Source organism: Zingiber officinale, chromosome 5A, assembly GCF_018446385.1.
Source record: "Zingiber officinale cultivar Zhangliang chromosome 5A, Zo_v1.1, whole genome shotgun sequence".
NCBI classification, from domain to species: Eukaryota; Viridiplantae; Streptophyta; class Magnoliopsida; order Zingiberales; family Zingiberaceae; genus Zingiber; species Zingiber officinale.
Genome location: NC_055994.1, coordinates 147,465,659 through 147,476,936, shown reverse-complemented (window position 1 = coordinate 147,476,936; position 11,278 = coordinate 147,465,659). Strand labels below are relative to the sequence as shown.

Genomic DNA, 11,278 nt, shown 5'->3' with positions numbered 1-11,278 from the left:
ATTGATATAATAATATTTAAATAATAAAATTTTAATATATTTTATGATTTATTTTTTTCTTGTCAAGTTGTTGTGTAAATTTGTTCAAAATGAAAATTCATACTTATTTCATTAAAATCTTAAAAGTTTGAACTATTTTAATAATTTAATAATTACATAAAGATTTCTTGTTATATATTTATTTTCTCCCCTAATTTCTTAACTTTAGTAAGAACCATGACTCTATTATTCTACATCGCCTCCCGTCCCAAAGCTGAAAGCGAAAGCAGCCACAGAGCAACAGCAGCGGCAGCACAAAGCGAGAAAAGCTTCCCCGCTGTCGGTCGGTGATGTCTCGTCTCTTACGCGGAGCAAGCCTCGGCCACCCCAACGGCACCTCCTCCTCCTCCTCCGTCGCCATGCCTCCCGCCTCCTCCGACCTCCCCTCCCCCTTCGGCTCCCTCGGCGTCACCCTTTCGGACGCCGATCTCCGCGAGACCGCCTACGAGATCTTCGTTGCATCCTGCCGTACAACCGGCTCCAAGCCACTCACCTACATCCCCCAGTCCGAGCGGACGCCCCCATCTTCCACCCTCTCCTCCTCCTCTTCCTCCTCCGCCGCGACGCCTTCCTCTCTGCAGAGGTCGCTTACCTCCACCGCTGCCAGCAAGATGAAGAAGGCTCTCGGGCTCAAGTCGTCCTCGGGCAAGAAGGCGAGCCCCGGCAAGGAGACCACCCCCTCCAAGCCCGCGCGGAAGCCCGCCACGGTTGCTGAACTCATGAGGTTGCAGATGGGGGTTTCCGAGCAGACGGATTCGCGGATCCGGAAGGGATTGCTTCGGATTGCAGCCGGGCAGGTGATCTTCTCTCTTCCGAGCAGACGGATTGCTTCCGAACCAGTTGCTCTCAACCACTTCCTCATTGTCATTGTACTTTTTGATTTTTATCAACTGATCTGACTTGTTTAAGTGATAGAACAAATGGTGAGTTTCCACGAGCTTTTATATAATTTATCGAAAATATCAGCTGGAGATCTGAGTCTGTGGATCTAGTTGCGATTTATTGAAACTAGATCATAGATCTAGGGGTACCCCTCTTGCATGTTAAATTTTCTCATTCTTCTTTGGTTTCCTTCTGATCCAGTTGATCTGAACATCTTGCGTTCAGCCCAAATTACCTTTTCCAAAAATTTACTTTTGAATCCTGACTCCATGAGTGGTTTACTTTATTTTCTTGATTGATATGTGTGCGGTGTTGGAGATGTGCTTATGTGATTAAATGTATTCACTATGATCTTTTATGCTTCTGCTGTTTCAGTTTTCACCCTTACTTCCTAACTCTGGAAAAAAGTGTTTGTTGAGTTGGTATCCATACAAGAATAAAATGAGATGATAGTTTTGTACACATATCACCAGTAGAATATTGTTGCTGCTTGGAATGTTTGCTTTTTATGGTCATTTTCTTACCTTTCATGGAGTTCAATGGCAGAGCAAGATCCACGTAGCTAACTCCATATAGTGGTGGAAATTGCCGATGTTTCTTATTTTGTAGTTTACTTCACTTCGTAATTTTGTAATACATTAGTCCTCAAACAAAGAATTTCAACAGTGAACAGACTGGTAGCCCTTAGCGGTCTGTAAAGGATTTCCTGCTTTTTAACTATATAATTGCCTATTGATAGACAAGATATGATTTTGTTTTATTATGACCTGGAAAAAAAGAACAAAGGACAGATTTTAGTTCAAATCTATATTGACAAGATTTCTACATATCTAGATGCCAAATGATAATACAATGCTTCAAATTTTCATCTAGGCTTTTGACTGGCACTGACAGTTTCACCTAGTAAAAGGAACTAACTAGTTTATTGAGGTTGTATCTTTCCTTGGAGTTGAACTTTTTAATATAGGTTGGAACCCAATGGCCAAACTTCTATATCACGAATAATATTGTTTAATTTCTATGCCTCCCTATTTTCCTGACATCATGCCGACATGGTTTGTTTATCTGTACTGATTTTATGCAGATGCCATATCGTTCAATAATTTGTAAATATTCTGTTTACTTGGTATCTTTTAACTTAAGTTCATCGTAATAGCTTGGGAAGCGCATGGAGTCAATGGTTCTACCTCTAGAATTATTGCAGCAATTCAAGGCTTCTGATTTTCCAGACCAGCATGAATATGAAGCCTGGCAGCATAGAAACTTAAAGGTTCTTGAGGCTGGTTTACTAGTGCATCCTCTCGTTCCAATAGAGAAGTCAGATGCTTCAGCACAACGGCTTAGACAAATCATACGTGGAGCGCATGACAAGTTGCTTGAAACTGGAAAAAATTCAGAGTCAATGCAAGTGTTACGTAGCGCTGTTATGTCCCTTGCCTGTAGATCCCCTGACAGATCTGCCTCAGATTGTTGTCACTGGGCTGATGGTGTTCCTCTCAATCTTTACCTTTACCAAATGTTGCTGGAATCTTGTTTTGATGTCAGCGAGGATGGCTCAATCATCGAGGAAATTGAGGAGGTTTTAGAGTTGATAAAGAAGACTTGGGTCATCCTTGGTATAAACCAGATGCTTCACAATCTCTGCTTTACTTGGGTATTGTTTCACCGGTTTGTTACAACTGATCAAGTAGAAATTGATCTGCTGCTTGAAGCTGATAATCATATGGCTGATGTTGCAAAAGATGCAAAAACAACAAAAGATCCAGGTTATTCAAAGATTCTGAGTTCAACTTTGAGTTCCATATTGGGGTGGACGGAGAAAAGACTTCTTGCTTACCATGATACTTTTAATGCTAGTAACATTGAATTTATGCAAGGTATCCTATCATTAGGATTATCTGCTGCGAAGGTGTTGGTTGAAGATATTTCCAATGAATATCGGCGTAAGAGGAGGGAAGAGACTGATGTAGCGCGTAATAGAGTTGATACTTATATCAGATCATCACTTCGTACTGCTTTTGCCCAAGTAAGATCTTCTCAAGTTTGTATTTAGCCCTCTGGGCATGCTTACTTCTCTTTTGCACATGCCTTCATCACTAGTTTAATACATTGGGTAGACGAGTATGAATCAATCATTTAAACCACGTTCTGCTTAACAGGCCATGCTCCATACAGGAAATGACAGTATTCCCTGCTCATTAATCCAAATTCCATAGTTTCCATGCAAGAGAACAGTCAATAATACATTCTCGTGTTTTCTCTCGATGGAATAGTTAATAAATGGTTGGTTTGTGTTCATGAAATCACACTGCCCTATTAATTATCATTCCTTTTATTTTGTGCAGAAAATGGAACAAGCAGACTCCAGCAGGCGATCTTCAAAGAACCAGAACAATCCTACTCCTGTTTTGTCCATCCTTGCAAAGGACATTGGTGAACTGGCAAACAAGGAAAAAGAATTGTTCAGTCCAATATTGAAGAAATGGCATCCGCTTGCTGCAGGTGTTGCTGTTGCTACACTACATTCTTGTTATGGAAATGAACTAAAGCAGTTCATATCTGGTGTTATGGAACTTACGCCTGATGCAGTTCAAGTACTTAGAGCTGCAGATAAGCTAGAGAAGAATCTTGTGCATATTGCAGTTGAAGATTCTGTTGACAGTGAGGATGGAGGCAAGTCACTAATCCGGGAGATGCCACCTTATGAGGCTGAATCCGCGATTGCTAATCTTGTTAAGGTGTGGATCAAGACAAGAGTAGACAGGCTAAAGGAATGGACTGAACGAAACTTTCAGCAAGAGGTTTGTCTTTTGTTTAATATATGTGCGAAATATTCCTTGAAGGTTGTAAATTTTGGTTTAGCATTGGTTTTTATTCATGGCTAGACCAACACCACTTATGATAGGAATGAATACACACATTGATTGTTCCAGTGTCCAATGTTTCTCCAACTTCATACCATTCTGTGGAGCATCTTGTTCATGGGAGAATTGAGAGGGGAAGAACAATTGAATAAGTTGGATATGTGAATAGCTACACTATATGTGTAAACCTCTTACATAGCAACCCAATGAATATGACATGAAATCTATTTATTCTAAGAGTACTCTTCAAGCTAGAGCACAGATATCAGTCATCTAACTTGTTACACGGCATAGAAAAAATGTCTTATTGAGTGATTTGGTGAAATTACTATATTGTGTTCATTATCACCTCCCTATCTGGTTGCAGATATGAAATTGGGTAAAAGACTTTTCAATTAGTCTCATGTATTTGGAATTCAGCTACAAGGATCTTGTTCCTCCATTGATCTCATGTAATAATAAATCAATAGAAATATTTAGATCCCTTAAAACCACTTTAATTACAGCAGTGGAATTTTCTATGATCTTCTCTATTCCTTGCACTTTTAAGTTTAATTGATTCAACTTAATTATTCTTGGTATAGGCATTTTATTTACATTTATTTTTATTGTCACCTGACATTACCATCTTAGCATATCTTCTTTTTTTCAATTCTTTTCCCTTTTATATGTGACACTTTTAATTACCCACCTCTTTTTTTATTTATAAAAGTGTAGTCTGATTGATAAAGTGTGACATGTCTCACCATAACCATATAAAATGTCTATTCATGACAATCACAAAGTCTCTAGAAACTCTTCTCCATTTCCTTCTTGTTGAATAATTGATCCAAGATATCTATATTCTTGTGTGAAAGGCTGATGACATCTACCTGGAATTTTTTATTAACAATTCATAACTCTGTTTCCTATCTTTTAGTAGGGTTTTCAAATGCAGGATTTGCTTTTCTGGTTGTAAATAAACTGTTGTCCAGTTAATCATATTTTATCATAAACTGTTGTTCAATTTAAGCTAGACATAATGCAAATTCATCCAGTTAAAGTTGTGTGTGTATTAACAACTTCATTTCTCATATTGGATGATCAATATTGTATTTTGAAACATTGCTGCAGAACTGGAACCCAGGAGCAAATAGGGAGAACTGTGCTCCTTCTGCAACTGAAGTTCTACGGCTAATTAATGAGACGCTCGATGCCTTTTTTCAACTGCCTATACCAATGCATCGAGACTTACTTCCTGATTTGTTGGTAGAAGTTGATAAAAGTCTACAACACTATGCGATAAAGGTGAAGTCTGGATGTGGTAAGTGCCATGTAAACTGCAAATTAGTTGAATTGGCTGGAGGTAGTATTAGTTGGTAAGCAATAGGTTTCTTCCTCTGTTTAGGTACACGAGGAAGTTTTATGCCTGCATTGCCTGCCCTGACCAGATGCGAAGTTGGTTCGAAACTGTGGAAGAAAAAAGAGAAGCCACAGAATTTGCCAAAAAGGAGATCACAGGTTGGATCAAGAGATAGTGATTCTTTTGGTCTATCACAACTATGTGTTCGCATGAATTCACTTCAGTACATACGGACAGAGTTAGAGAATCTAGAGAAGAAAATAATAACTTGTTTACGGAATGTCGAATCAGCACAAGCAGATATAACAAATGGGTTAAATATCAGTTTCCAACTTACTCTAGCCTCCTGTCAGGAAGGAATTCTTCAACTATGTGAGATGACAGCTTACAAAGTGATCTTCCATGACTTGAGTCATGTTCTCTGGGATGCCTTGTACATGGGTGAGATTGCTTCTTCAAGAATTGACCCTTTTATAACGTCACTTGATCCTGTGCTGGAGACTATATCCAGTACTGTGCACAACAGGGTAAGAAACCGTGTCATAACTGCACTTATGAAATCCTCTTGTGATGGATTTCTGCTGGTTGTCCTAGCCGGTGGGCCAATGCGTGTGTTCTCTCGTCAAGATGCACAGATAATCGAGGAAGATTTTGGCTCCCTGAAGGAGATGTATCTGGCTGGTGGGGATGGATTGCCTCAAGAACTTGTTGAAAAAGCTTCATCACAAGTGAAAAATGTGCTGCCTCTGTTCCATGCTGATACTGAGAGTCTCATTGAGCGATTCAAGCGTTTGATCGCTGAGACAAATGGCGCTTCACTCAAATCAAGGTATCCACTGCCTCCAACCACAGGGAACTGGAGCCCTACAGAGGCCAATACTGTTTTACGGGTGTTATGCCACAGAAACGACGAGGCTGCCACAAGGTTCTTAAAGAAAACTTACAACCTTCCTAAAAAGCTGTAACCTCTCACTGTGTTTTTGGAAGGTAACTGTTGCTAGCCATTTAGATTTTTAACGAAGATGTCCCAACTATATTCCTCATTCAGATAAATTTGATTTCTGCATTCTTGCCACTATTATGCAGAAGATATGCGCTGGTTTTGACATTTCAAGGGCACCCCTTATGTCCCTGACCTGCACCATATGATTTACTTCCGTGATCCATTCGAGACCAATGGTGATGATGCAGCAACTAGATGATTGACCAGGTATAAGTTTGGCACATTTATATGGTTCTTTTCGGTTAACTGTGATGTTCCTAAGGGTAGGATGTCTATACCACATTTAGTTGTATTCTTTCTGTCTAGTTACAACGACATTGTACCTCATTGTTTTGGTTCCTAATATGGTTTTCTCTAGCTTTGTAATCTATGCTTTGATAAGTTAAAAAGATCAACTGTTTGTGAAAAAGTGGCATCATATGTTCGATTTAGTAGCCCACACTGCTGTGTTATGTGCTGTTATATATGTACTGCATTGCAGATGGAGATTGTGTTTGCAAATGACTCTTGGATGATGGAATATTGTTTTTGATACAAAATCAGAAAACCCCCAACTTGAACCAATTTATCTGACTTTTGAGTTAGAAATAACAGCTAGAATGTGTTCCAAGAATCCATCCATTGATGTGTATATCCAGAAACTGATTCTTTTTATTCTCTTTGTTGTCTTTGGATCAATGTTCATTCTCTACCTGCGAAAAAGGACTATCACCATTCCACATGCCTTGTTCAGCAACAGTATCATTTGCTTTTGAGTTTAACATGTTAGAAAGTAAAATCATGATTACTTAGTTTAATATAGTCATCAACTACGGAGAAATTTAGAAGTTTGCATTTGTTGTGAATTAACAAGGATAATTTATTGTGAACCAACAGCGAGAATAACAAGAGAATGCATGAGTTTGCATTTGTTGTTTACTGACATTGTGATGAACTCATCTGATTACAGAGTTGTGAACTAACAAAAAGAACTTACAAGTTTGTATTTGTTGTAAGCTAACGAAGAGAATTTATAATTGTGTGTATGCAGCAATATTGTTGGGTTAATACATCTTACATAGAGTCTTGTAGTGGCTAGCGCATGAGATGTTATCAACTTGAGGTTTGGGGTTCGAATTAATGTCTACATCGTGCATCAGTAACTATTTCAACAAATGCCATCTATTGTATTTCTTTAATTTATTTGTAATACTCATCTTAACTTGTGAAATAAATTTATTGTTCAGTTTATTCAATAGGTGAATCAGAGAGACGATCTAACTTTAGGATTAGTCGGACAAAACCCGGACTTGTTTTAAAAAGAAAAGTGAAACTCAATGAGCAGTCATGTTGCATGATAATCAACATGAGCATCCTCTCTTCTTCCTTGCGTGAGTTGGGAAGGCCATGCGTGGCCGCCTCCATTATTATAGCTTACAGCAATCTTAAACAGAGAATCGAATTCCCATGAAACAGGGCCAGTGTCACAGAGGCCTCACTGGGACTGCTCAAGCTCCAGGTACTGAGAGTGCGAGGCAGCAAGGAGAGCCGCTCCGACACCGGAGCCATCGTTCGCCATCTTGATGACGACCGAAGCCGTGGCCTCTTCTCCTAGCATCTCCTTCACCGTGCACTGCACCGTCGCACTGACCATCGCGTAATGCTCGTAAAGTCCTCCGTCCATCGCGATAACTGTCCTCGGAATGCGACTCCCTTCCTCCCCTGCATCATCACGGCCAACCTTCTTCATGATGCCGACGATCCCAGCGGCAGCTAAGCGTCCGCTGCGTCTTGCGACGACCTCACATATCTGAACCACCACTTTCCTGACTCGGAGAGAAGTGCTCGATATCTGGAACTCAAAGGCAAACACGGATTTTGTGATCGAGCGGATATCGAAATCTATGCAACAATGATGATCGTACCCCCAGTTCATCTTTCAGTTTTGTCCCAACAACATCAAGATCGGATGATCTATCATGATGCATGGCAGACATCACCGGAGTCCTGCAAATATCTCATTCAAAATTTGTAGAAATCTGCATAAACAAAGTCATACATATACCTCAGTACGAATGGAACTTGTAGTTTTTCAGGCACAGTCTCTCCGAAAAGGGCAGCTTCCTTGGCCAATCTCAGGAGAATTCTTCGTACTATCTCTCCCAAGTACATTCCGGAGATCAACTTCTCGTAAATCTGCCATCACCGGACGTCGTGAAGCTCGAATTTTACGATCGAAATAAGTCAGGCCATGTCGGTGAGTCTCACCTGTTCACCGGGGTTCAAGCTCTCATCGTCCAATGCTCGATCATATTCTGTTACAGGTAGATGAGCTGAGCTAAAATTTCCCCACTCCATATTGATAACCTAGATGATCAGAGAAAAAAAAAAAACAAAGAGGTTAATAAACAAACAATTCAAGTGTGTGCTCGATGTTTTCGTATGTTTAATTTCTCACCATGTCTCCTGATTTGGGCAAGAGTCCACGCCATTTAGGAATCGCCTCGGCTCGCTCTACGTAAGCTGCATTCGTGCCGGTGCCCAATATCACTGCGGCAACTACATCTTCATCATGGTATCTCCCCCCGGCCAACGTTCCGATCGTATCGTTAACCTACACCGAAAGAACTACTTGTCGAGTTCATCACACAAGGAATTATATTGCTAACAAAGAGCAAAGAACTCACCAAAGCCGACACTCGCATATTAAGGCCTTGTCTCTCCATGGCCCTGGCCAATTCAGCCACCACATCTTCCCCTACCTGCAACATCGACAAGGTCATCAACTTAACCTCATCGATATGCACGATTGCTTCGGAGAGGTAGATGGAGGTTTAGATTACCGTGGCATCGATATTGAAACCTTTTGTCCATTTAACAAGAGTGCCTGATCCTATGGAGATTTGCCTCACCGGAAAAGAAAAGGTGAAGCCGAGCTCCCTCTGTCTACCAACAGGAAGGTGATAGTCTTCGCCTTCAGAAGCGACGAACCGCGCTAAAGCCGAAGCGATAAAATCAAACAGTTCCTAGAAACATGGAGCAGAGGAATTTAGATGCTCTACAAATTAGAATACAACTTTTTAAGCATTTCAGTTACGTCTGAGCCTCCAGTCATGAGTTGTGGAGGAATTGAAACCTCCTCGAATTCTTGCTTGACAACTCGGCCCTCCTTCCCTCCGAGTTGCACTCGCAGGACCCGGAAGTTGGTTCCGCCAAGGTCCAATGCATAGAACAGTCCTGTCTCATCCCTGCAAGAGTAAGATTCCAAGAGTTTTGTATCTTGTGTTAAGCTTATTTTTTTCCTTATCGAGCTCGTTCAAGTCTGAATGGGAAAATGACAACGTAATTCTTCAGAGAAAGGAAAACGACAGTTCACAAATGGCAAAAATGGGCAACTTTTTGTGGATTTGGGAAAGGAAGAGACGGGCAGGCGGGAGCTTACCCGGTGGGAAGGTTGTCGACGTAGCTGATCAGCATCTTCAGCTTGGTGCCGCCCTCGGAGGCGAGTCCGGCGTGCATCTCCACCGCCATCGCGTCCGCCACCTGCCTCAGTTTCTTGATGGGCGTGGCGCAGCTCTCCTCGAGCTCTCTCACCACGGCGTCAACGTGATCCCAGCGGACGGAGCTCTGCGCCCGCTGACCCACGACGAGGGCCGTCACCGCGCACGCCGCCGCAGCACAAGTCACCGCCGTCGCGACCGCTCCCTTCACCATCGCTGAGGAGGCAGTTTCTCCGACGAGCCCGGCCCGGGACGATCTAAGAACAGCAACAAGATGGGATTTTGGTGATATCGTGAGCCCTTTTCCACCCTGATTAGGATCGAGAAGTGGAAAAGGAACGATCTTGGAGGGAGAACAGATTCGTAAGCTGGAATTTAATTTGTTCTGCACAAAGGAAGAGCCAGCAAGCAAAATCAAGAACAATTTCCAAGATGCCCCCTAGCATTTAATGATATTTTATAAAATGCTACCCGATATTCCATTAATATCAAACGGCCTTCTAAAATATTTTCATGTTGTCAAACTATAAGTGATTATTTTTTTAAAAATAAAATAAGTATTTTAACATTTTAATATCAACAATTAGGCTTTCGCACTCACTTCAAATTGTTATTTTTCTTCGATTTAATTGATTAATACGTGTTAAACATTCTTTTGAAGGTTCCAACTCAATTAATTTACCCATGAATCTCTCTTTTATATCTATTTTTCCAACCATCATCTCCTATATTTTCATTAGGAACATGCATTCTCTTTATAACAAAACTTCCATTTTTTTTTCTTTAGCAATTATTTTTAATCTAATAGCTTTATAGATCAACAAGTCACATTCCACTTCCAAATAAAAAATAGGCCCACCTCAAAAGCTTCCATTCCCTTAACCATCCAAGCATAACTTATAGGGGCTAAAATAAATAAATACAAACTTTGTGGAGCAAAAGCATCAAGGAATTAGCCACTTCACCATTGAAGATATAAAGTTTAGACTATGACATTTATAATATCATTTTAATTGACAAGGAATTAAAATAAACCTACCTTATTCTTTGATAGCAATATAGAAAGATATCCATCATGCTTTTGAGCATCTCATACCACTTTCATTGGCCTTGATAGGCCTCCATGCCAACCCTAACTAAACTACTTGATGTGTCAATAAGCCTAAACTTCTCCGTCTCTTAAAGAAAAAGTGATTAGGCTCCGATACCAACTAAAAAAGAGTGATTGCTTTTTTTTATATATAGTGTTAACCTCTTTTTATTCCTTAACATGTGCTTATATAATAAGCTCAACATCCACTTCATTTTAAAGATTAGCTTGTTTAGTATTATGACTCAATGAAGTAGGTAGAATCACGCAATGTATTGGTGTGAAATATTGATATAAGCACAAACGCAGTTTGTAAAATAGTTTAGTTGCAATTGATGCTCTTGATCTTTGTGATTGAATTGAATCAACTTTGTCGGTGCAATATTTCAAATGCTTTCACCTTTCTCGGATCTTAAGCTATGTTTACATTTCATTGATGGAAAATAATGGAAGGAAATCAAATAAGTTTGACAAAGATAGAAAATGAGTTTTTTTTTAATTTATCTAGATAATTGTGGGAAAGAAGAAAAAACATGCTTTTTCTTATACTTTGTTCAAATATAATGGAAATGGATACTA

The 11,278-nt window shown here is 40.1% G+C and overlaps 2 protein-coding genes across 3 annotated transcripts; one reads left to right on the top strand and one right to left on the bottom strand.

The window, feature by feature from the left end:
* The first annotated feature begins 206 nt into the window (after window positions 1–206).
* Window positions 207–6,496, top strand: LOC121982341 (protein unc-13 homolog). Of its 2 annotated transcripts, none has more exons than XM_042535360.1 (6): window positions 207–836; window positions 2,078–2,947; window positions 3,267–3,722; window positions 4,899–5,088; window positions 5,173–6,114; window positions 6,217–6,496. In XM_042535360.1, exons 1-5 carry the CDS (start codon window positions 330–332, stop codon window positions 6,090–6,092), a joined length of 2,943 nt encoding a protein of 980 aa, XP_042391294.1. In that variant the 5' UTR covers window positions 207–329; the 3' UTR covers window positions 6,093–6,114; window positions 6,217–6,496. The 2 variants fall into 2 exon arrangements, with proteins under 2 accessions (XP_042391294.1, XP_042391293.1); XM_042535359.1 differs by having other exon boundaries at window positions 6,214–6,496.
* An 895-nt stretch (window positions 6,497–7,391) lies between these two features.
* On the bottom strand, window positions 7,392–9,978 carry LOC121982342 (hexokinase-2-like). The gene is made up of 9 exons (XM_042535361.1): window positions 9,552–9,978; window positions 9,207–9,357; window positions 8,953–9,135; window positions 8,797–8,871; window positions 8,568–8,723; window positions 8,378–8,476; window positions 8,175–8,305; window positions 8,035–8,116; window positions 7,392–7,961 (listed from the first exon to the last, which is right to left on the bottom strand). The coding sequence occupies exons 1-9, from the start codon at window positions 9,821–9,823 to the stop codon at window positions 7,605–7,607; spliced, it is 1,506 nt and encodes a 501-aa protein (XP_042391295.1). The 5' UTR covers window positions 9,824–9,978; the 3' UTR covers window positions 7,392–7,604.
* Window positions 9,979–11,278: the final 1,300 nt, after the last annotated feature.

Coding starts and splice junctions, on each gene's coding strand:
- LOC121982341 (XM_042535360.1), top strand. CDS start 330: ATGTCTCGTCTCTTACGCGGAGCAAGCCTCGGCCACCCCAACGGCACC. Junction 837..2,077: donor TTCGGATTGCAGCCGGGCAG/GTGATCTTCTCT, acceptor TCATCGTAATAG/CTTGGGAAGCGCATGGAGTC. Junction 3,723..4,898: donor AACGAAACTTTCAGCAAGAG/GTTTGTCTTTTG, acceptor ACATTGCTGCAG/AACTGGAACCCAGGAGCAAA.
- LOC121982342 (XM_042535361.1), bottom strand. CDS start 9,823: ATGGTGAAGGGAGCGGTCGCGACGGCGGTGACTTGTGCTGCGGCGGCG. Junction 9,358..9,551: donor GTCGACAACCTTCCCACCGG/GTAAGCTCCCGC, acceptor TTACTCTTGCAG/GGATGAGACAGGACTGTTCT. Junction 8,117..8,174: donor CAAGTTCCATTCGTACTGAG/GTATATGTATGA, acceptor AGATATTTGCAG/GACTCCGGTGATGTCTGCCA.